The sequence below is a fragment of the Vanacampus margaritifer genome, chromosome 10 (genome assembly GCF_051991255.1).
Source record: "Vanacampus margaritifer isolate UIUO_Vmar chromosome 10, RoL_Vmar_1.0, whole genome shotgun sequence".
Taxonomy (NCBI): domain Eukaryota; kingdom Metazoa; phylum Chordata; class Actinopteri; order Syngnathiformes; family Syngnathidae; genus Vanacampus; species Vanacampus margaritifer.
In genome coordinates, this window is record NC_135441.1 from 17592437 (window position 1) to 17617539 (window position 25103).

Sequence of the window (25103 nt, forward strand, 5' to 3'; positions counted from 1 at the left end):
AAGTGAATGCAATATGCTTCCGTAGTATTAAACTAAGTTAAAAAATTTGTACTGAAGAGGCATGGTTGGCTAATTTTCAGCAATTTTATTTATTTATTTTTAATTCAACTAAAAATAAAGAAGAAGGACAGAATTGATCAAAAATTAAAACTAAGGGGTTTTGTCTCAACTGTATGTAATAGAGTGAGAAGACTGCCCCAATACTTTTGTCCATGTTGCGCTTATGCCACATAATACAGACCAAGACTTACAGTATTTTACCAAATATCAGACTTTATTAACAAAAACACAGATGGATTGGACAATTTTTCAATTGGACAAAAAAAAGTTAAAGAACCAATCAAATAGTTAATGATTACAAATACATGCCGTCCTCCCAGTGGCAGTTCGACCTTAAATGGCACCTTGTTCAGTTACTACATGCAATTTCATACTATCTCTCCCAGAGGCGCCTGCAAACGTATAATTAATTTTCATTTTACAGACAAAACTGACAGTACAACTCATCGTACACGGTGTTTATTACAACTACCACCATAGGAATAAATACAACATTGACACGTGGTTTAGTAGCACATTTGAAGTAGGGTTAATTTCCCCAAAAATGTTTTTTAAAACATACAAAATTCACAACAGGTGTTCAAAAGTTTAAAGGTTAGCGTGAAATTTCATCCTTACCCTTTTGTGAGTAGTGTAATGTACATATATATAAATCAAGGCAAGAGATGTGTGACATAAAACTATTATTTCACAGTCTTTTATTATGCGAGTACAGTGCAAGACTTGTTTTCATTGCACGATATTCCTTCAGATATAAATGTTTAAAAAAACAAGCACAAATCATTAGTACGGTCTTGCCAAAATGTTCTAACAAAAAAAAAATCGGCATATTCTATATGCTCATACCCAATGAATAACGTTTCTAAAGAGCATTACTGGTTTAATTCTTAATTGGATTTGCATAGAAGGAAAAACACATCTGGGCGAAGTTTAGTTGGATTAATCTGGCAAAATTATCTCGTGAGGAAATGAATGTCATTGTGCTTGTGGTGCGTGTGTAGGTGTAAAACAGATAGGAAATAACGCGAGAAATAACGAGAATTTAGCGTAACGAGCGTCTCGCAGGTCCTACGCGCCAACTTCCAAGAAGAAGCTGACGCTCCCAAGGTGGCGGTCGGTGGGCGAGTCGTTGATGATGCCCTTTCCGTTCAGCTTGCACTGCACTTGGATGTGAGTGTCATACTGCACTCCTGAGAAGCGCACGGCCACCACCGGAGACGAGTAGTTCACCTGATGGACAAGATGCCAAGACATAAAAGTGATCGTCGATGAACTTTTTTACATTGATCGATTGGGAATGCGTACTCACGTGTCGGAGTTTCCCGTAGTAAGGGTAGTACTTAAGGTCAAAAATACTCTTGGGGAAAAATTGTATTTCTCCCAAGGCATCTGGTGGTCCTCTCTAAAAGAGACATTAATTGCATTTTCATCATTTTTATAATGAATTGTATTGTAATATAGAGGTTCTACGTTATATTAGCTTACTATACTTTCTTAAGACACACATATTAAAAATGGATTTTGATAGACACCTTGACTCCACAAGTCACATTGACCGGTTTCCCCTGGCCAGGCAGGTATCCAAGAATCTGGAAAAGAAAACAGTGACATTTTAGTAACATTTAATATTGTGTGGTGAATTGTTTGCCAGCCAACCACTGGGCAATTAATGCTGCTAATAGAATATATTTTTAGATTAATTAAAGTGAGTCAAATTTTAACTTTAAAGAAGCCCATCAAGTGGACTTATGACTCATTTCCAGTACAAATGCTTAAAATCGCTTTTTCGTGTAGCACTAAGAGATGACACAAGATGGCGCCAAAGCCCTTGCTAATAGGAAAGCATTGTCAAAGAATTGTAGTATTGTTGAACCTTTGAGGAAATTACAGTGAGTCTCATCCACGTGTACTTCTGGTGCATTTTTTTAATGTCAAATAATGTGTAAGACATTTATTTTTGTATTATTTATTAATTAATTTGTATATATTAACTCATTCACTGACATTGATGTCTATAGACGTCAAAAATTCATGTGATCTAAATTAGTTAAAAAAATATTCATTTCACTTAATTTTTTATGAAAACCTAGAATTTTTTTATTGTACATTTATAAGAGATATAAAATGATCATGCAATTAATTACGATTAAACGCCCCTAATTTTTTAAATATATATTTTTAATTAGGCCCGTCAGGCGACAATTTTTTTTAATTGTAATTAATCACATGACTTTACTAGTTAATGAACGATTAATCACAAATTTCTGTTCTAAATTTACAATAAAAAACATTTCTAGGTTTTCATACTCTTGTTAGCAAAAGTGGAAAAAAAATGTTAAACTAATAGAAATAGTTTAAATGAATTTTACGCATCTATAGCCGTCAATGGCAGTGAATGAGTTAATTTGTAATTGCCCATAGATGCCACGAAATGGTGAGAAAAAAGTATGGTTGTCTGCATTAAACTCCTCAATTATTTTGTATTTTTTATTAATTAATTTGTTTACATTCATTTGTAATTGCCTATAGATGCCACTGAATGGCGAGAAAAAGCTACTTTTGTCTGCAATAAACTCCTCAATTATTTTTGTTAATTAATTTGTATATATTAATTACCAACTCAATTCACTTCAGTGTATTACAGTCCTTTTCAAATTGGGGGGGAAGGGTCGTGTAACACAGGGAACTTTTTGTGTTATTATAATAGCATCGTGTAATTGCACATCCCCTACAGTAGGTGGCAATGGCACTCTCATTGTCAGAGAGTGCGCAAATAATATTAGCTTCTTTACAGAGGTGAACTTACAACAATTTTATAGCCAAATAATGGTATTTATAGGAGCAACAGGGTGTCACTTTATAACATGCTACCGTAAAAAAAAAATAATAATCCAGTCTTTTCCTATTCTGTCTTACCCTGTTCATTCGGAGGAGGATGCATGGCCTCCCCTGCGAGTAGCCATAGTGGGGGTCCTGCAGGCCCGAGCATGCCCCCAGCCAGGACCTCTTGAACTGGCACGCTTTCCTCTCGGCGTCCTCCTCCAAGTCTTCCTGCATGAAGTACCTGTCCTGTGTGCAGCGGATGTTCTTCCTATCCTGTGCGCCATCGTTGTAGGCTAAGGGGGGGGGGGGGGGATAGGGGGATCGGGGCTTGAATAAATCTTCGCAATAGCTCTTCCCTGCCAAGGACTCTGATTAAAGCAGTGTGAATGAATAAAAGGGAAGGCGGGCAGGGTGGGGGCGAAAACACACACACAAAGAGGCTTCCCTTCCCAGCATGCAATGCAGGAGCAAAAGAGAATACGGGACAAAGGTACTGATGAGGCTCAGCGAACTCGGTTCAACTCATCCGAGCCCCTCGAGTGGCGCAAACTCACGTCGTAGGTGCTCATCCATGGAGCGGGCGTAGCGCTTCCACGATTTGCGGTCGGAGGCGTTGAAGGAGACGTCGTGACCTTCCAGGTGTGGCGCCATGGTCATACCTGCCAGTGGAGACCCACAGACAGTCAACTGTGACAAGACACGAGTGCGCATCCATAGGCAGAAGGAGCCACTTGATAGGTGGACTGGGAAGACTGAAATCTAATACGTTTATAGCCGCTATGCCGTAAATGTCATGTGAGGAGAATCTCGGTGTGAGGGCAGTTTTTATGTAAATTTGCCCCACTGTTACGTAACATTCAGTAGGAAGTGCAGAATGTCTCACAAACAATTTTTTTATATGAATTAGGCGCAGAGGTGGCAAATCCATGTACAGAAAGTAACAGTTTGGCTTAGCCATTGATGCTAGCTAGCTAGCTAACTTCCTAGCAGGTAAACACAAGCACTATGGAAGCTAGCTAGAAAGCTAGCTAAACTGTGGCAGGGTTTTTACTTTCTGGACCTGGATTTGCCACCTCTGATTAAGCGACAAAATGCACTCGTTTTTATCCATCTCAGGGGCGGCCATTTTGCCACTTGCTGTCGGCTAAAAGTGACATGCTTTGCTTGCGAACGTCACATGGCCAAACCCAGATAACAAGCGAGCTGGTTGTCATTTTGTTGCTTTTACTTTAAAGTCAATCGTTTTATTGTATTTAACAATAACGGTGAGGAATTCATTTTGACAGACAATGTTCCAAAGATAAACAAACAGAACACTTTTGAACCTGCTACTGATTAAATTTGGCGTTGCTAATGTGTTCCAATTTTGGGGTATCATTCAAACAGATCAATTCGAGTTCCTAAGGTATTCCGATGCAGTGTGAAGAGTGTGGTGTTCCGTTTACCTGGTGGCATCACTCTGTCGTTGTAGGTGGGATGGTAGGGACTAATAGACCACATGAGGCAAAATATACAGCCGCCAAACATGGCTGCCAAGAAGGTATAAAGTGCAGCGTAGAAGAGAAGAATGAGGCCTAAAAAGTGAGAGAAAAGTGCTATTAGGAGACTTTAAAGTCTTGATTCTTTTGAACATGTCATAACTGAAATTGACATTTAGCGTATAGGTCAGTAGAATTTTGGCCACTTGTTGCTAGGCAGAACTTAAAAAACTCAATAAAAACTGAAACAAATAATTACTCCCAAAACAACACTATAAGGATAATTATGAAACATTTGTGAATACATCTAAACTTTTCTTAAATCAACGCCTTCTTAAAATAATTGCCTAGGTAATTTTTTCAGGTTTTTCAGGAAACACAAAAAAATTGAACCATTTGAATAATGAGATGATTTAAGCAAAAAATATTTTTTGAAAAAAAAGAAGAAGACTTAGGCAAGTATTTTAAGAGGGTGACAAAATATAAAATACTAACTGAAATTTGTGGGTCAGATTGACCCATACCAAGATTTCTATCTATATGAAGTCGTAATTATAATTTCGGTCATTGCGTGTTTTGGAATGTGTTTTCCTGTTACTGACACTTTTTTGGATAACGGGTCAAATTGACCTAGGAACACAAGAAACCAAATTTACAAGGAGGTAAATGGTTCCCTGTGAATAATTGGGTACTGCTAATATAGAGTCAATCCCTCCTGTTTTGTACCGGGTCAAATTGACCCATTGCAAAATGTTTTTTTTAAAGTAGTAAGTGTAGTGAATAAAGTAAGAGTAGATATTCATGAAATGATGAGTAATTAAGCTTTTTTTTTATTATTGAGTCAGACAATTTGTATGATGGGTCAATTTGACCCTAGAAGTCAATTGTTGTTTTTGACAACATAAGAAGAGGGTTAAGTGCCTAATAAAGGGGCTTTTATGGATTACTTTTGCATTACCATAATTGGAATTTATTGATTTTTCCCCAAAAAATGATGATGGATTTATTATTATTATTATTATTATTATTATTATTATTATTATTATTATTATTATTATTATTATTATTATTATTATTATTAATAATAATTTATATATATATATATATATATTTACATTTTATGTCCATAAAATACTTCAGTTCAAGAAAAAAAAATGCAACAAAAATAAAAAATTACATTTCAAGTTTGTTATTGTTTCTGGCTATAGTTCGCCAAATGTGTTTAACTGACTGACATTTTGCTGAGTAGGCACTTTTCACAGGTCTGACTATGTAGTTGCAGCCATGCCTCGTGTACCCCACCACCCCCCAACCAACCACCCCCCGAGTCCACAAAGGCCTTTCTGTTTGAGCCCATGCAGTGAGAATTCTTCCAGCTGTCTTTTCACTCAGGAACACAGTGAACCTCCGGTTGACATCGTAGTGAAGGTCCTTTGGAGCCATGGAGGCCCGGCCAGCTCCAAGGATCACCAATCAGCCCGCTCTGGTATTGTATGGACGCGCTTACTCCCTCGCTCATTCTTCCCCGGGATACGTGGGCCCCCATTCCTCCTCAAGGGTGCACCCATTGACAAAATGGCTGCAGATTTATTTGGATTTTACCTACATTTTCTTGACAAATGTCTGTAACAAACTTTTGGGATGCACCAGAGGGGTGGGAGGTGGAGAGGATGTGTACGTGTTAACTTGCACTGAGGGGGTTGTGCATCCATGATGAGTTCAGTGTAGGGGGGTCACCGGGACTTTGGGAACGAGGATGTGGAGAGCATGTTAAGATGTGGATGGAATGTGATTTCTGGCTAACGCGAGGCTCGGTGCGGCGCGCTCCCACTGGGATCCCGTCCCCAGGCGGGCTGTTTTTCTCGGAAATTGTCTGTGCACCTATGTAAACACCAGTGACACACACATGCACATACACTAGACACTGGGAAAAGCATCTTTAAAGGAAGGGTGGGCAGCCTAGGGTCCGTGGGCCTTATACGGTTTGCGAGAGCATTTGCTCCAATTCAAAAAAACTAAGAAAACTTTATGGTAAGTGTTGTAAAAAGATCAAAACAAGCATTTTCTGTTGTTATTAGGGTCACGGGTGAGCTGGAACCGATCCCTGCTGGCTTTGGGCGAGAGGGCACATATAAACAAACCCATGCAAACACGCGGAGAACATGTAAACGCCACCCGGAAAGCCATGCAGTCATGATACGAACTGCTAACCTCAGAATTGTGGGGCAGGTGTACTCGTAAAGGCTGCCACTGATACTTGAGGAAAAGAAAAGTCCTCCTCGCCAGTAGTTGGCGCTACACGGTAGATGGCCACAATTGTGTGTATATATATATATATATAATCGTAATTATTCACAGGACTTCAATTGTTAACTCACGATTAATTGCTAATTTTATATCTGTTCTTCTTCTTCTTCTTAATAAAATATTTTCTTCTAAGTTTCATACTCTTGTTAACATAAAAGTAGAATAAAAAATGTATATGGCTGCATATTTTAGTAATTGATCCAGTAATTTCATAATTCATAAAATGGAGTAAAAATTAAAATGATATACTGTACTGTAAAAAAAAAAAAACGAATGTAATATTGATTGTGTTGAGGACTTTTTCTGCCACTAGATGGCACATTCGTAAGACGGTGGCAGCTCAGTGCATTTTCTTTTCATATTAAGAGCTATCTAATCTTTAACATGTAGTAACTTGTGAAATTCTGCACATTTTTAAAATTGTAAAATACAACTTGACCCCAGTCTCCGAAAATATATGCATTATTATTAAATTTATTACTGCTTAAGTTTGACGTGGACATGTCTGGTGTGTTGTGTGTTAATTTTTTTGTTTTGTTGTGGCGATAGGAACTTTAAATTAACTCAAAATGAACGCGCTAATTTTGACACCCCTAGTTTTTCTATTTTACTGTACAATGCCATTTTCATTTATTAAAAACATTGAAAATAAAATATTTAAAACACATACAAAAAAATAAAGTTTCTTTACAATAATATATTCTATGTAGCCTCACTAGTCCAAACATAGTATTCTGATTAATATTGCGTTTGTGGAATATGAATTAAGCAGCAAAATCCACCTCTTTTTATTCATCTCAGGGGTCGGCCATTTTGTCACTCGACTAAAAATGACATCACAGTTGCTGCTCAGGGCTCAGGTAACCAATCACGACTCAGCTTGTGAATGTCACATGACCAAACTCAGAAAAAAGCTGAGCCGTGATTGGTCATGACCTGAGCCTTGAGCAACTGTGATGTTATTTTCAGTCGACATTGAGTGGCAAAATGGCCGCTCCCTGAAAAACGGATTAAAAACGTGTGTTTTTGCTGCTTAATTCATATTCCACATACTCAATATTAATCAGAATGACGTGTTTAGACTGGCGGCAGTGAATAGAACATATTAATGTCAATAATTTTGGGGGGGTTGATTTTCTGTTTAACAAAAAATTGCGTTGTTTTGGGGGGCTGGAACGGATTAATGGCGTTTCAATTCATTTCAATAAGGAAAACTGATTTGCTATGCGAGCTTGGTTACAAAATGCATTCAATTTGTAAGTCAAGGTACCACTTTATGATAATAAAAACAATACTGACACTTGGTTTGTTCCTAAATTCATTAAGGGCTTGAATTTGAAGACATTTAAATATTAAAATGCGTCAATCCCAAACCTCTCCCCGCCTCGCGTCAACTCACTCCAGCTCTTTCCCGAGCGGCCCATGAACTCCTTGGTCTCGGCATTCCACAGGTAGGTCTTCACGTCGCTGATCTTCTGATGCAGCGTCCTCCTGGGCAAGGGCCGACGCTTCCACCTCTCGAAGTTGAGGTCCTCCTGCTCCAGAGGCCGGTGCTCGGCCAGCTCCTCCTGCTCCTCCTCCAGCTCCTGGCCGTGTTTGAGGATCACCTTGGTAGGCTGGCGGAGAGAAGGGGAGAAAAGGCGCTCAACGCACATGTCCACCTCTGCCTGGTCAAAAGTGATTTTTTTCTTTTCGGGGCAAAATGACAGACATTTAAGACGACCCTTCGCTTGACTGCATATTCATGATGTGGTCCTGTCTCCTGTCTCCTTGTTTAGGCGGATCATAAGATCCCGCTGGTGACCTTCGCGGCCCCGCATCGGGAGAGACGACCTCCCTTGGAGCGGACCCTCCTGCTTGAATGCGGCAGCTCATGTCCAGATGTTTGGACTCGCAGACCCCAGGGGGACACGCAAGTACAGTAAGTATCCCCAAAAAGAGTCCCCACACTCTCCATAAAACTAAGTATGATTCGAAAACCCAACACGCTTTATCCTAAAAACGACCATTTTAATTTTACTGAGCACTTACTGGACTTTTCGGGAGCGGGGTCTGCTCAGCTTCTCCGTCTGTGGAACTGGGCTCCATCTTCTCAGCAATGACCTACACATCATTAAACATTTTTTGGGAATGTTTCACAATAATCTAGTAATGAATCGAAGACCTGATCAACTGAAAAACTGCGGAAAATAAGTCGCTTACCTGAAGTTTTTCCCAGTAGAAAAGTGTCTTAAAAAAGTGTGATTGTTAAAAAAAAAAGAAGCTTTTTGTCAAAAGTTTTTAAGGGGTTTCATTAGAAAGTTAGAGGCCGAGGTGTTGAGAGCCTCCTTCATCTAAACGCCCAACATAGTGAATGAAGTCAGGAACTGAGAAACATGGGGGGGTGGGATGCTAAAGTGCTTTTTTTTGGTAGGCTTCAAGAAACATTTTGGCAACAGCCCGGAGCTCGGCGTTGCATTCTACACACGCACACCGTTGCTCATTGTCTGCTAAGCTGTGCTAAAGCAAAGCCTGAATACAATATTTATAGCTTGTTACAACACAAAAGACACAACCAATCATTTCCCTTATGCCGCAATCATGTACCTGTGCTAAAACCGCTACCATTAATCTATTTTTGCCGTATTTCATTTTGTACTTCCAAGCATTGAAAACAGCATAATGAATGACACGGTGACATGCGCATACATCCCGCATCCTTACAGAGCTTCTTTGCAAGCGTTCAACATAAACTCCTCAAGTTCAAGGAGTCCTCTCCCTCCCACCGCCACACTAAGCCATCTGCACAACAGTCACGTAGCACCACTGTGCTAGCCCGGGTGCGAGTGTGAGAGGACTCACTTGTGAGGCCGGCTTTCTGTTACATGAAAAGAGAAGTTGCGTCATGGAAAAAAAAAAACGACTGGATATTTGGAACGTGCGTCCACGCGTGCTTCTTTGTGTGAATCTCACGGTGAATGGGGACTCGTTCTCAGCATGTTGCACTTTTGCTAAAAGCCCGCCAAAGGAGCTCATTGAGTGTCATGATGACTTTTAAAAAGACTTTTCAGCGCATCTATCATGTTAAAATGAGAGTTTGGTGATGAAAAGCTTTGGTAGGGAATCGGGATCTACATTTGAACTTCACACAGGGAAACCTTGAATATGGTTGACTGCATTGCATTGTTGTCTTGTGTGTTCTAACACTCCAACATCACATCCACTTTCTATGGTGCTTGTTCTCATTAGGGTCACGGTGAGCTAGAGCTGATTCCAGCTGACTTTGCCCAAGAGGCGGAGTATTCCTTGGACTGGTCTGCTCACCATACAATCACAGGGCACAAACAAACATTCATTCACACTCATGTTCACACCAGTGATGACACAGAAAGAGAACAAGCGCACTTAGTGAAGATTCGAACCCTGAACCTCAGATCTGTGAAGCAGATGTACTAACAATTTCATCCTTCCATTTATTTTCTATGCTGCTTATGCTCTTTTGTATTGCAGGTAAACTGGAGCCCATCCCTGCTGAATGGGCGGTAGCGGTGTTGGGGGTACATCCTGGATTGGTCGACAATCGCAAGGCAAATATAAACAACCATTCACATTCACACCTATGGACATTTTAGAGTCTTAACCTAGAAGCATGCTAACTAACCATTATAGAGCATTGTGATGGCCATGACAATACAACCAAATGAATGTTCATGCAAGCAGTATAAAACAAATGTATTTAATTCTTAATGATCTTGGTGCCAGTTTGCATAAATGCAATAGTTTTCTGATGAAAACCAGTATTTGCACCAGTTGTTTAATGCAGATGCATATGTCTGACAGCAGATGGCGCCACATAGCCATCTGCTGTAACAACAATGTAGTTGATGTAAAATCTGGAGGGGGTTGTGTGACAAATCTCTCCTAAATGACTTCAACTACATACAAATAAATAAAAACTACTTTCATATTTCCATCCACCAACGACCAAATGTGATGTCAACGTCATTTAAATTATTATTATTATTATTACAAAATTCTATTTTCTCTCCTCAAAATGTTTCACCTGTAACCAAATTATTTTTCAAACTTTATTTCAAATTAGTGAGCGGAGAGCAGGTGTGAAAAATAAGTGATAGATTATTTTTTTTAAAGACTTATTTTATAATTAATTACTTTTATCTATATTATTGAAATTGACTTGCTGTATTTTCTCATAGGCTTGAAAGCACAAAGGTAACTATTTGCTAGCTAAATTGAACAAAATGGCGCACAGTAGGCTAAATTTAAAGATAAGACTTTTTCATGAAATTTAATATGAAGATATTTTAAAATACAAATATTTGTACGTGTTTGAACCAACATAATTAATATGGTGATATATATTTTTTTAAATTGTGTTTGTGTTTATATTAATTTAAAAAACAAGGTAAGCAAGTTAGTCAATTCCAACAGGTTTCAAGCTAGCTACTGTGTGTTTTTGTACACATGCGCACACAGAGCCAAACTGCCGCGAACCCACTCCCAGACACCGACACACGGCGAGGACAGTGACCGACGGACGCGCGAGCAGACGCGGGGATGTGAGTGACTCAGTCGGGGGGGAGGAGGCAGCTTGGTCGAGGGAGGGAACTGCGGTCCTCGAGCAGACGCTAACGTCCATTCAATGACTACGGACAGCCGGCTCGAAGATTTACAGCGAATAACGTCGAGGCGTCACGCTTGGCTCGTTCGGTTAGACTACAAGCGGCGGGCTCCATCGTCCGCGGCCGAACATGCCCCCCGCGCCGAGCCTCCAGTCCAGCGGGCTGACGCTATCGGAGATCAGCATCGGTAGGTGTGTGTGTATGTGCATCATGTTGCAAGGTCAACGGCGTGTCAGAACGACACGTGTGGTTAGCGTGTGAGCTAAACTAGAGAATGACAAGCTTTCAAATTGATCATCATAATAAGCAATACATTGATGTTACATCACGTATTTTTCAGGTTCATCCAGGCCGCAGCGCGTCACTGCAGGTGCGGCACCCTGCATGCTTATTTCTATGCATCGTGCTCCTGGGAAATAGACAACAACAATGTTGTATATAATAGAAAGAGCAGTGTTAGGATTTGTTGTTGTGGCTGTTAAAGTTCCACGCAATTGAGAGAGAAAGTCACATTCTTATTTTTAAGTCTCCCAAGTTAAAAGGCATATCTCTGTTTTCAAGTATCAATGGAGGTGACAGAAAGAGAATGAGTGGTTATGATGAATTAATCCTACTTGTCATCTTTTTCGTCTAGATGTATAGAATACAAAAATTGGATGGAGCTGTAACCAATACCAAAATGCATTCTCGCTAACAGGCAGCAGGGAGCGACTCCACTTTTGTTTCAAAGAAGCCAGACTGGCTAGTTGTCGATGACATAATCAACTTACTTCTATTTGGGAGTTGCTATCAGGCTAATTGCTCTGTGGTTGGTAATTGTGGTAGTGGAGAGTGATGTTGTGACAAAACACAGTGGTAATTTTGAGGGAATGGCTTGTCTGCACATGCACTCTCAAACATGTGGTCAATACAGTGAGTGCTCAAATAAACTCGATTAACTTTTTCCCAATATATTTATAGTCTCAACTATATGGTTTCATTGTTCAGTCAATGCAGCGTCATAATCAGTAAGGGTATAGTTAATGTTCAAAGTACTGATAAACGTGGTTGATTTTTGTTCATTTTGAATTTGGGGCCTGTATCTGTATAAAGCTGGGATAGGGGCGTGTTTACTACTGTGTTACAAAACCTTTCCTTTTAACAACATTTTTGACCACACTTACTGTTGAAGGTTGGTAGGTGTACTGTTTCCCCCATTCTTGCTTAAAGTGCAACTTTAATTAGGCAAGTCTCGGGTTTATATTGTAGTATTTTGAGTTTCGTAATTCTCCACACATTTTCAATGGGAAACGGGTCTGGACTGCTGGCAGGCCAGCCTAGTATTCACGCTTTTAGTACGGAGCCACGCTGTTGTAATGCAGAATGTTGCTGTGGACACATTTTTGCTTAAAAACGCTCACTGACCTAGTAGTGGGTTTTTATTAACTCATTCACTGCCGTTGACGCCTATAAACGTCAAAAATTCATTTGAACTATTTCTATTAGTTTAACATTTTTTCCACTTTTGTTAACAAGAGTATGAAAACCTAGACATTAAAAAAAAAAAATCTTAAAAAAAAAGATTATCAAAAATTAGGGGCGTCAGGTGATTAAATTTTTTAATTGTAATTAATCGCATGACTTCAATAGTTAACTCACGATTAATCACAAATTTTATATCTGTTCTAAGTGTACAATATTTTTTTCTAGGTTTTTATGCTCTTGGTAACAAAAGTGGAACAAATGTTAAACTAATAGAAATAGTTCAAATGATTTTTGGACGTCTATAGCCGTCAATGGCGGTGAATGAGTTAAAGACGATACAGCACACGGAGCTTCCCCAAATCACAGAAAATGTCGGGCTGTAATTTTTTCAAAATATAACCTACCACTCAGTTTTATTATTATTTTATATATTATTTTATTTATTAGGTGTTCATTACTTAACCAGTAGAAGGCAGTCATGCACTAAACGTGCCCAGAAGAATACAGGAACAAAAAAAATTATTGAGCTCATGTAGCTAACCGCTAGCTCTACCCTTGTTTATTCATCGAATAATGTTGAAGCATCGTCTGTAAGTGACTTTTAGGACACTATTACATGTGCAATGTAGATATAATGATGTATGTGTAAACTAAATGGTAGTTAGTGTTTTTTTTTATTTTTGAACCTGAAGTGGTAATCGCTAGTGCGCTCATGCTAATCACAATATTGCTAACCGCTTAGCTTAGGCTAATGTTGATGTTTAGTAATGCATGTTATGAGCACTCCATTTAATTTAACTTACGTAAACCTTAGTGGATTGACAAATTAATAAATAAAATAATAATATTTTTGGGGTGGTGGGGCGTTAGGGGGTTATTTCTCAATTATTCGATGGGATAATTGATAGGATAATCCATTTTTCAAAATATTCAATAGTGACAGCACTAGCCTGATACAGATATACAGTACACTACATTATTTACAGTATTTGTCCCATATATGACCAATATGTTTCTGTCGTCCCAGCAAAGCCACACAACTAAACTGGAGACTGTGGGTCCCACTTTGCTTTTCAAGCAACTGTTTTTGTCTATGTGATAAAATGAGCCTTATTGATTTTGAATGAAATCTGACACAAGATGGCCCAAGATGGTAGCTGAGGTCTTATTTCAGCTTCCCTTTCTGCCCTCTTCCTGTCACACGTTTCGACTGATCCATAAACCCTTACAAATTATTATTAACATTAACACAATGTATAACGCAAGATGGCTGCGGTAGGATTTAGTCAGCTGACATTTCTGATTTATTACCAGTTTTTGAAAATTTGTGTCTGTTGTTTTCTAGGTTCTTTTAAAAGGAGGAAGAGGAAATCCATCATCGTCACAGTGATGCTGCTCATTGTGTCGGTGCTCATCCTCATCTTCGGCTTGGCAGCCACGACCAGGACGCAAAACATCACCGTGGGCGGCTACTACCCCGGCCTCATTGTGAGTGTGCATGGAACAGACGCCAACTCACCCACTGACACTTATCACGACATGTGAAGTAGGCGAGCGCTTCCCACTCGCAATTCCTGAAGGCTGTGGGGTGAATTTTCCCAGCATTCATTATTCATCATTAGAGGCTGAAGACTTTTTGTCATTTATTTGTTTTGTCGACACTTTTAGCATTCTGACATGTTTTAGAAAATATTTTTAACATACGTATCTCTCATTCATTTATTGTTTTTTCTATGCCAATCTGTCAAAATATTGTTTTATGTAAAACTGATGGAGAAGATATTGGCTTTACTTGACTTTGATGGATCCACTGTACTGATACTAAATGAATAAATAATGTGTTGTCATCATCAGAAGTACAATTAAGGTATGGATTTCACACAGTACCATTTTTTGTTATATATATTATTTATAATTTAAATTGATGTTATTTATATTTTTGTATGTATGTATATATATATATATATATATATATATATATATATAATTATTATTTTATTTTATTTGAATAATTGTAAATATAAATTAAAAAGATTCTGAATTGTCTTTTGTGTGCAATATGTCAGGTCTTTCGTAAATGTAAGAAAATACTTTTAAATTCTAATCAACATTAAATTCCAAGAATGTAGCACGATACAAAAAAAAAATCTTAAATCCTTGAAGTAAAATTCTATTTTAACATTAATTTAAAGCAAAACAACGTATTAAAGGATCGATTTATGGTTTTAAGAAACAATCAGGGCATGTAAAATGTCTTTTTGTTGTTGAAAAAAAAAAAGAAAGAAAACATTTTACATGCATGAAACTAACTAGAATTACACCAAAAATTTACTTTGTTTTCATCTTTGTCAATTAATATCAAGCATTATCTTTCAGGATTCGTGTTAAATGGGATTAATGTATGGCTGGACAGCAGAAGGACGGCCAAACAGTTGTTTGGGAATTGTAGTTGACTTTATTACGCAATACTTTGTGACATTTTTTTAAAATCTTGCACTTGATAAATACTCCATTTAAAAAAAACTAAAGCTAATAATAAAACTAACATTTGAAAAAAAAGATAAAATAAAAAAAACTAATTAAAACTAACAGAATTTAAAAAACAAAAGTCAAAATGAAATAAAATGAACTCTAATGAAAGATCACTGTCCCTAAAGGTATATCATCTTCTTTCCTTCCAGTTGGGCTTCGGCTCTTTCCTGGGAATCATCGGCTCGCATTTGATCGAGAACAAGAGGCAGATGGTAAGCATTGTGACATCGGCTTCGGCTCGCGCGGACAGTGCAAGAGCACGCGTCCCATTTCCTTTACAGCGGCAGTTAGATGATTGTGCCAGCGCAATGACACAACACCCCAGCAGAGCCAAGTCGGGCCTGCAGAGGTTTGTGTACACGAGCTAAGTGATCCGCATCCAGAAATAGATGCAGACTGTAAGAGGAGCAGGCCCAGATGTCCACACTGGAATGTGGGGAGAGAAACTGCAGCGGGGGAGGCTGTCAGAACTGACGTGATGAATGACTTTGGCCTGTGACACCTTTTCCGACTACACAGCAGAGTTTGGACGGCAAGCGCCCCGAGTCAGTGCGTGCCGTGACGACTTACGACACATGGCTGACTGACCCCCTGGTTTAAAACCTTGCTGATGATTTATGCTGATGCTGTTTATGTGTATGTTGATTGCCTGTGTCATCATGATACAATTCCTGTTACAGTAGACTAATGTTCGATGCTGTTTTAGCATTTTTGCTAAGTTGGCGTTACTAGATAATGGAAATAACCAAGTAGTAGTGTTTACACTGTCAAGCAGCCTTCCTCTGGTCAAAAAAAGAATAAACTGTCACTAATGCTTTGCAGGTTCAATCACGGCTCAGTAATTAATCAATTTGTCCATTAATTTGAATTTTTGGGCATGAATAGTTTCATTTATAGCAGCTTCAGTAGTTCAAAGCGCGTTTCCGCAGATGTGATGGCGAGCCACTTTACAAAATCAGAGTCGGTGTTGCCAATTTAGCCACTTAACTTAACTTTGGTCGCTTTGTTTGGGGCTTTTCCAAATCACTCTCACAATTATTTTTCAAAAAGCGTCTTTTAATTGTTGCTAAAAAAAAATAATAATAAAAAAAACATGACCTGAATCGTTTTCACACTGTTTGTCCAAATGACAGACAAAAAAAGAGAGAAAAGATTAAAATCAGAAATCTAATTTTTGTCAGGGAAAAAAATCTGGCATTTTAGTTCCTCAGTATGGTTTAATTAGACGTGCAAAGATAAATGGACAACTACCAGTAATCGATTATTAAATCGATTAGAGACTTTGTTGGCTTTAAAATTTCAGCCCCTCGACAATAAATATTGTCAAATTTCTGCAGTCCTCAGTTGTGTAAAAAATAAAACATTTGCAAACATTTTCTTTTGCTTTGGAAAAATATATTCAAAATTTTTTTCAATTTTCTGACACGTTTCGGACACAAACCAGTAACTGAAGCTTAATTTAATTTGTTTGTGCATTTTCCGCACTGTCAATTTAAAATAATGTCCTGAATAGAGGTATCCTATTTATTAATTAACTCATTCACTGCCATTGACGGCTATAGACGTCAAAAATTAATTTGAACTATTTCTATTAGTTAAATTCCCCCCCCCCCACTTTTGTTAACAAGAGTATGAAAACCTATTATTTTTGGGGGGATATTTAGAACAGATATAAAATCGTGAGTTGACTAGTGAAGTCATGACCAATTTTAATCGCCTGACGGCCCTAATTTTTTAATAATCTTTTCTTTTTTTTAAATCGTTTTTTTAAGAAAAGGTTATTAAATATTAGGGGCGTCAGGTGATTAAAAATTTTAATTGTAATTATTTGCATGACTTCATTAGTTAACTCACGATTAATAACACATTTTATATCTGTTCTAAATGTGCAATAAAAAAATTCTAGGTTTTCATACTCTTGTTAACAAAAGTGGAAAAAAATGTTAAATTAGTTCAAATGAATTTTTGACGTCTATAGGCGTCAATGGCAGTGAATGAGTTAATCAACAAAATAATCAATCGTTGGTTGCCGCCCTAGTTTCAAGCAATGCTAACAAGAAGAAGCAATTCAAAATGCATGCTTATTTATGTTTGTGAGCTCTGCATGAACGATAAAGCTGATTGTGCACTGTGCTGTGTGCTCTTTTCCCAGTTAGTGGCTTCTATTGTCTTCATCAGCTTTGGAGTGGTGGCTGCATTTTGCTGCGCTATTGTGGATGGAGTTTTTGCTGCCAGGCACATTGTGAGTATAAACTACTGACAAAGCAAAGCCGATAGACTCGTTGCGCTCGTAAGTTTACATACCCTGTGAATTTTCTTATTGCTATGCTTGTGCTATCCTGAGACGCCTTATATTTTAATCCCGTAATGATAACTGCGACACATCTTGCAAATTCTTCCGGTATATGCAAACTCATGAGCACATGTGTATGTTTGACTTGAACGAGACGTGCGCTTAAATGTATAACACGCCTATTAATCAATGCCAGACTCGTCAAAGTTTAATAGACCTTGACTGAGTGAAACATACATGGCAAGTGTGGTAGTCGCTCGCTGAGTGGTCGTGAGAGCAATTCTCCATCATGCACGTCATATCGAACATCGAGTAACCACTAATGCGCTCTTAAAAAACAATGAGGTGAAAATAATGTCTGAGTGGGCGGAAAGCAAGAAGAGCTTCTTCGTGCCACTTCTGTAAGTGATTTATTAATTAGGTGGTGATGGAAAATATTGCCATGCCAAGGTGGAATTACGATGATGGAACCACTATCCCTTGATACAAGGCTAATTTAAAAGAATTCATCTCATAAGCTTTTATTGAAATTAATTCACATTGTTCTGGAAACATTTGAGGAATGCTGAAGGACATTTCGAGCTAACACTGGTCAACACCAAATTTTAATCAGATGATTTAATGTGTCCCTAATTTTGACGCTGAATTAAAAAAAAATACTTCATTTTTTTCTGGCACATTAAGTTTTATTAAAGATATATATATACATATATATTTTTTTAAGTTTGACTTATAAAAGCTGACCTAATAAGGATTTCACCATGCATTGTCATTTATATCTATGACGTTTCAGAAAACATTCCACCTGTTGCTGAACCCAACTCTTAATTCATAAAGGTTACTAATAAATACATGACTATATTACATATTATTGTTATTATTATTAGGACTATTATGAAAACCTGATGTGCAAGAGAGAAAAAAACAAGGTCAGATTCAGAATTAGCACAAAAAAATAATCTAGAAATATCTACTTGAATCTCTGAATTTAAAAAAAATGTATAAAAATTTAAAGTTTGTTGACCAGTGTTTCTGCAGCACAAACAAACCAACTTCGCATGATGCTAATCAATATCAATAGTATTAGCTAACACACTAGCCTAAATAACCACTGATCTGTATATAACTGGATAGCTGATAAGCCAAGACTTTTGAAGCCGCCATATTACCATTTGAGACAGTACTTGATGTTTTAAGTTTGTTAAACATAAACAAGAGGACTTCAGACATTTTACAATTTGCCTTAAATACATGTATAAATGATATGCTTAATAATGTTTACACCTTGTATATTTTCGAGATGGGAGAGGTAAGATGGCCGCCCTGTGGCTTCAACGGCTTGCACGGGCGTGTATGGCTATCAGCTATCCAGAAATATAGACAGATCAGTGCTAATTCATTTAGCACACTAGCACAAACTGTTGTGACATCACACATGGATTTATCCACTAGCATTTTGTATCAAGGGTATTAAGTCTTACACACATTAATAAATGTTAGTGAATAGAGGCAAATTGTAACGGCAAAGTATACTACTATTAGAAAAAAAAGAAGCTAATATGCTAATTCGGACGGCCATATTGTGTGTGGTGGTCAATGCATTGCAGGACCTGAGGCCTCTTTATGCAGGACGGTGTGACTACCACTCCGGTGAGATGGCGTCTGAGCGAGTCGTAAGAGATTCCCACCATCACTATTTGCGTTCAAGGTCGTATGACGAAACGTGACGTGACGTTACATGTTGCACGTGATCCTCAGGTGCCCTGCCAGACGTCGTCTCGCACGTCCTGCAACCTGCGCGTGAGAAGCAACACGTGTTACTGCTGCGACCTGTACAACTGTGGCAAGTGAGTACCACCGTATGGTCCAATGACGGCACAACCTCGCAAGAGAGCCGTCAGCTTTCAAAGCAAGTCGTGATTTAAGGCACTTTCTTGTGTGGGACACTTTGATATGAGGCCAGAAATAAGATTTAGCTCTCACATTCACAAAAACAAACAAACAAAAACACTCACACAACAATAAAACTCGATCACACACAAAAAACTCTCACGTTAAAATTGGCACTCATAGGAAAAAAAAACTCACACACAAACTCACTCACCCCAAAAAAAATTCTCACACCAAAAAACTCTCACTTTCAACAAAAATATTTTTTACAAAGACAACAAACCTCTTACCAAAAAAAAGCTAACTTGCACAAAGGACCTCTCATTAAAGAACTCATACTACACAACATAAGAAATCTTAATAATACAAAAAACCTCAATCGAAACAAAAAACTAAAAAAATCTTTCATTCTTATTCTAATCTTAAATTTGTCCAAGCACCTCTCACAGTCACCGAAAAACCTTCTCACATACACCAGCAAAATTCTCACTGTGCATAAAAAAATCTCACCCACCCCAAAATGCTCTATACCCACCAAAAACCTCAGTCACACAAAAACTCTCAATCAAATTTTTTTTTAAAAACTCACACAAAACTCAACAAAAATACTCTCACAAAGGCAACACTTAACAATAAAAACTCACACAAACAAAAAAAATCACAAGAAAACGCACATATGCACCAAAACATCTTTAACCACCCATCAAGAACCTCTTACTCTCACAAAAAACTCTCATTTACACCATAGATCTCTCTCACTTACCAGAAAATTTCACACAACCAAAAAACCTGTTGCTGTGATTCTTGGCATTTATATGAGGTGCTGTATAGGCCAACAATATCACTGACCTCTCACTAGGCAAAATACAAAACAAAAAAACTCACACACACCAAAACCCTCATGCACACCAAAAACACTCAAATCCACACAAAAAAACACTCACCTCCAAACACCTATCACATTCACCCAAAAACTCTCACACATAAAAAACACTCTCACTCCCCATTAAACCACTCATGCTCTCCAAAAACACACACTTACAAAAAAAAACTCACTCACACCAAAACAACTCTCACTCAAGTAAAAAAAAAAACAACAAAAAAAACTTACACACAAACAAAAAAAGAAACCTCCTTCATTCAAAGAAATGACACACATTCAACAATCACCTCATATGAGAAAAACTCTCATTCACCCGTAGAAAACCTCTTACACACTTGAACAAAAACTTAAATGCACCTGTTCTCTTACTAAAACAAAAAAACACTTCGGAGTGAGACTTATTTTGGAATCCAATTGAGAGTGAAAAATTGTCTATGAAGGGAAGTTAAAAATGAAAACGGTTGGCATCTCAGATCTAGAATGCTGATTGGCTCGGCGGTGGTGAGAGTGAGAGGTTGTTTGGTTAGTGTGAGAGTTTTTTTGTTTATGTCGCATGTGGGCGGAAAATGTTATTTTTGGCCTGTACAGCACTTCATACTTACAATTACAATTGTTACCAGAAGAAGAATCTTTCTTTTTTTTCTTTTAACCTTTGTTTCAGAGAGCATCCACTAATGGGACTTCAGAATAGAGATGGTTTGAAAAAGTTTAAGAAACCATCCATGATTTGGAAGTAGGTCCCTTTTTTTTAGACCAATTATGGCTGTCTTTCAAATAAAAACAATTCCACTGTAGAGCTGTGTGTTTCTCCCTGCATGCCCTTTTGCGTGTGTCACCCACTGTCGACTGGGGATAGACCGATAATCAGCCCGGCCGATAATCGGCACCGATATTCAGCCTTTTATGAATATCGGCATCGGCCTCTTTTTTTTGTTTTGAGGGCCAAAATATTAAAAACTGTTTTGCTGTTTTTGAGTCAGCGGCACCACAGCACCATCTGATTGGTTGCTTGTGCAGTGCTAGCAACTAATAAGCAGCAAATAGCAGCTATTAGCCCCAAGCTAACCAGCTAGCTTGTGAATGAATGGCTTCTAGCCCGCTTTAGCTTGCGGGCTAACCTAATAGCCGTTTTTTAGCGGCTATTTGGGAGTTATCCCGAGGTTAGCGTGTGGGTAAACGGTTAGCCCGCGAGCTGTTAGCTCGCGAATAAGCGGCTATTTGGGAGTTAGCGTGCGGGTGAACGGTTAGCCTGCGAGCTATTGGTTAGCTCACGAATTAGCGGCTATTAGCCCGCCAGCTAACCGGCCAGCTTGCAAATTAATGGCTATTAGGTTAGCCCGTGAACTAACGGTTAGCTCGCGGGCTAACCTAATAGCCATTTTTTAGCGACTATTTGGGAGTAATCCCAGATGTTGCATATGGGTGAATAGTTAGCCCGCGAGCTAACAGTTAGCTGTATATCGGCTTCAAATATTAGCCTCCCTGACTACCAATAATCGGTATCGGCCCTGAAAAAAGCATATCTGTCTATCTCTACTGTCGACTAACGTCCAACAGCGTCTTCTGTGTGACACCCAAAGTTAAACTTTTGAGGTCTGACTACAGCTTGCGCTGTTCTCTGCATTAGTCGCGTGGAGTTGGTGGGCGGCTACCACGAGTACACAGACGTGAAGAGCTGCCAAGATGTGGTGCACCTCTACCACCTGCTCTGGTCGGCCACCATCCTCAACATCGTGGCTCTCTTCCTGGGCATCATCACTGCAGCGGTGCTGGGCGGCTTCAAAGACATGGTGGGACGGGAGGACGTTTTAGGATTTTGTGACCGCGCTCGAGATGAACCGTGATCAAGATGTTTTTCTTTGTGACAGACACCCGCTCAAACATCAGAAAGTGCATCGGAACCGGAGGCCATCACACCCTCAGTCGCCTCTGAGGCTCCACAGCGCACAAACGTCAACTCCTACCGCAACACGGCCCCCTGCCTGCCACCATACACGGCCTACGATATGCAGGTAATGGATGCAGTGGTGTCTTGAGATACAATGGCTGGTTTTTGTTGTCTTGTGATACAGCAGATTTGCGATGAGTGCACGTCAGACCCCAACCACTAGATGGCGGCAGCAAATTGCCCTTTCATTCATTTCAAAGAGGAAAGATGATGAGAATTTTTTTTTTCAACACACCTCAAATGCAATACAAACAAATGAAGCACTATGTTATAATCAAATAAATTACATAAAACCTCAAGAAATATATATACATACACAGACACAAAAAAAAGATGATCTGAAAATAGTGAACACCTCTTCAACCCACGCAATAAATTAAATCCATGATATAGAAACACACTAAATCTAAATCCTCCCTAGGCATGTTCATCTTTTTACACATTTTTTTTGCACGTCAAACTAAATCCTTCCTTAAGAATTGGCTTGAACACGATAGAAATCCCAGAAAATGTCAAATGTTAAATAATCAGTTCAATTTTATACTGCAACAAAAAAAAAGATAACAATAAAAAAATAACTGAAGTAATACTTTATTAAAGTCTTTTATAAGTACTGTATAGCATAAAGACCACCCAAAAAAAGCTTTATCCTATGTTAGTATGTTAGAAAGAGCATTCATATAAAGTGTCTGATTTAAGAAAAAAAATTCTAAACATAAACTTCATTACTCACCATTTCATGAATAATTATAGTTGTTTATTGAGTCAGTCAACATAGTACTAAAAAAATGTAATGGGTTAATTTGACCTGCTACGTGACATAACTTTTTTTTTTTAAAGATATTTAAACACACTTTAAAATAATAAGAACACATTTAAAAACATGTAATATAGTGACAGATTACACATTGTACCGATCGATGTGTTTACAGGAGTTTAAAACACGTCCTGTTTACTCGCTTCTTCTTTAAAATTTACAATGAACACGATCGTGTGCCCCCACCTAATGGCCAAACGTGGAATTGCATCCCCAAATACAAAACTGAATTGAGTTGTAACTGGACAAAACAAGAAAAGTAAACAGGACTGTGATGGAGGGGGGGTTAAAGAGTATGAAAAAAGTAGTGCTTTGCTGCCATCTTGTGCTGTCTACAGGAAATTATTAACTTTTTTTTTTTTTCAGAGATATATCACTTACTTGCATAATATACAATTCACGGCAGATCTTGCTCCCTATCCCTGGCAAATAAAGGGGAACATTCAAGACATAAGTGTAAATATGAAATTTTGTTTTTCTACTTTTGTCAGGGTTCCTATATGTTCGCCGACTCCTCCGGCCTGTCAGACGAATCCCAATCGGGAGCCAGCCACCTGTGGCCCACCATGGTGCCCCCGCGCTACTCCCCACCTCACAACCATCCGGAAGACAAGCCGCCACCGTACAGCCCCTAAGAGGGCTCACACGTCATCTCCGAGGCCTCCCCAAAGGACCAAAGTGTGGAACCCGGGAACAAGAGGGCGACCGCGGCGGATGCTAACTTTTGAGCAAAAAGGCAGTCTGGGCATTGCTTGCGCGCTTTGTTTGTACCGTTCAAGCAAATCCAGGAAGAGACAACCTGTTTACAATTGTTCTGCCTTAATGCAAACAGTCTTCCAATACCGAAGCATTCTGTTGTTTTTGCTAAGGTCCCCAATGTTGTTGGTTGTTTTTTTTGCACCAGGGACCAGTTTCACATAAATGTGTCAATATTTTGATGGACTGGCATAAGAGAAATGAGCCCTGTGTTTGTTTCTGTTAAAAAATTGGGTCCCATTCTGGCTTTAATTTAGAGACAATGACACTCAAAGTGTTACTAAGGTCCAACCCTTCAAATCCGAAACTGTCGGCGGCGACAGTACAACACACTTGTTTTTCAAATCACCGTAATTCCTGAACCGCTAGCAACGTAATTCCAACGGCTTCTGAAAGCAGAGAAGCGGAGCTTTACGTGGATACCACATACATTACGGTAGCTAGCAGATTGTCACGTGTGGAGGAGGGGGGAAGTCCGGCGTTATAGAGAGGAGTAACTTCAACGTACCGTAACTCCGGAACTATTTGTGCTAGCAACACAATTCCAACGGTTTCAGGGAGCGGATAATCAGAGCTTTGCATTGGTTCTACATACATTACGGTAACTAGCAGATTTTCATGTGTGGAGGAGGGGAAGCGCTGTGTCATAGAGGAGAGACGCAGGAGAGGAGATGACGCATGTCTTACAAATCAAGGTATCCACCTGTGATGATTGTTTGCCATGTTGGGCTTTTGATCTCAATTTGTTAAATAAAGCAATTTAAAAAATGAAATAAAAATCAACATATCCACGGGACCATTTGCGCTCGCAAAGTATCTGAAAGCGGAAGAGCGGAACTTTACGTCAAGGGGAAAAAAATCGTAAAAACAAAAACAGGCGGACTGCTATGATAATAGTACTAAGGGTTAAAAGATAAATAAAACCCACGTTATAGATTGGATGTTTCAAAGATTTATTTTTTTTGCTGGGGACCGCTGAATTAGTGTCGCTAGCTAAACGAAATTACAGTTAAGAAGGTATCACGTGCTTGTGTACAGACAGCAGTAGGATATTGTTGGTCATTTATTACCACTTTAAAAGTTCTGTCCTCAAGTCTATGGTGTGTGTGTGTGTGTGTGGGGGGGGGGGGGGGGGTATTATTGTGTTTTCATCCAAAGATTCCCGTCAGAAACTAAAGACTCCAAACTCTTTGTAATTAGTCACAAAACATGAGATGAAATATGCTGGCG

At 38.8% G+C, this 25103-nt stretch overlaps 2 protein-coding genes across 4 annotated transcripts; one reads left to right on the forward strand and one right to left on the reverse strand.

Annotated features, from left to right (window-relative positions):
* Positions 1–252: 252 nt before the first annotated feature.
* Positions 253–9037, reverse strand: atp1b4 (ATPase Na+/K+ transporting subunit beta 4). Its single transcript, XM_077578971.1, has 9 exons — positions 8871–9037; positions 8700–8771; positions 8068–8284; positions 4329–4457; positions 3438–3542; positions 2977–3176; positions 1593–1649; positions 1370–1462; positions 253–1290 (listed from the first exon to the last, which is right to left on the reverse strand). Exons 2-9 carry the CDS (start codon positions 8754–8756, stop codon positions 1129–1131), a joined length of 1020 nt encoding a protein of 339 aa, XP_077435097.1. The 5' UTR covers positions 8757–8771; positions 8871–9037; the 3' UTR covers positions 253–1128.
* A 1206-nt stretch (positions 9038–10243) lies between these two features.
* Positions 10244–24970, forward strand: tmem255a (transmembrane protein 255A). 3 transcript variants are annotated; one of them, XM_077578909.1, is made up of 11 exons: positions 10439–11477; positions 11631–11660; positions 14100–14242; positions 15436–15498; positions 17439–17528; positions 19187–19252; positions 19338–19426; positions 21014–21085; positions 21980–22142; positions 22221–22364; positions 23609–24970. In XM_077578909.1, exons 1-11 carry the CDS (start codon positions 11420–11422, stop codon positions 23750–23752), a joined length of 1062 nt encoding a protein of 353 aa, XP_077435035.1. In that variant the 5' UTR covers positions 10439–11419; the 3' UTR covers positions 23753–24970. The 3 variants fall into 3 exon arrangements, with proteins under 3 accessions (XP_077435037.1, XP_077435035.1, XP_077435036.1); XM_077578911.1 differs by lacking the exon at positions 21014–21085 and having other exon boundaries at positions 10244–11477; XM_077578910.1 differs by lacking the exon at positions 11631–11660 and having other exon boundaries at positions 10472–11477.
* The last annotated feature ends 133 nt before the right edge of the window (positions 24971–25103 follow it).

Excerpts from the sequence above, each read along its gene's own strand:
- atp1b4 (XM_077578971.1), bottom strand. The coding sequence starts at position 8,756 with ATGGAGCCCAGTTCCACAGACGGAGAAGCTGAGCAGACCCCGCTCCCG. Across the intron at positions 4,458-8,067 it reads CCGCTCGGGAAAGAGCTGGA|GCCTCATTCTTCTCTTCTAC; the intron begins GTGAGTTGACGC and ends CTCACTTTTTAG. Across the intron at positions 3,543-4,328 it reads CGACAGAGTGATGCCACCAG|GTATGACCATGGCGCCACAC; the intron begins GTAAACGGAACA and ends CTCCACTGGCAG.
- tmem255a (XM_077578909.1), top strand. The coding sequence starts at position 11,420 with ATGCCCCCCGCGCCGAGCCTCCAGTCCAGCGGGCTGACGCTATCGGAG. Across the intron at positions 11,478-11,630 it reads GCTATCGGAGATCAGCATCG|GTTCATCCAGGCCGCAGCGC; the intron begins GTAGGTGTGTGT and ends CGTATTTTTCAG. Across the intron at positions 15,499-17,438 it reads TCGAGAACAAGAGGCAGATG|TTAGTGGCTTCTATTGTCTT; the intron begins GTAAGCATTGTG and ends CTCTTTTCCCAG.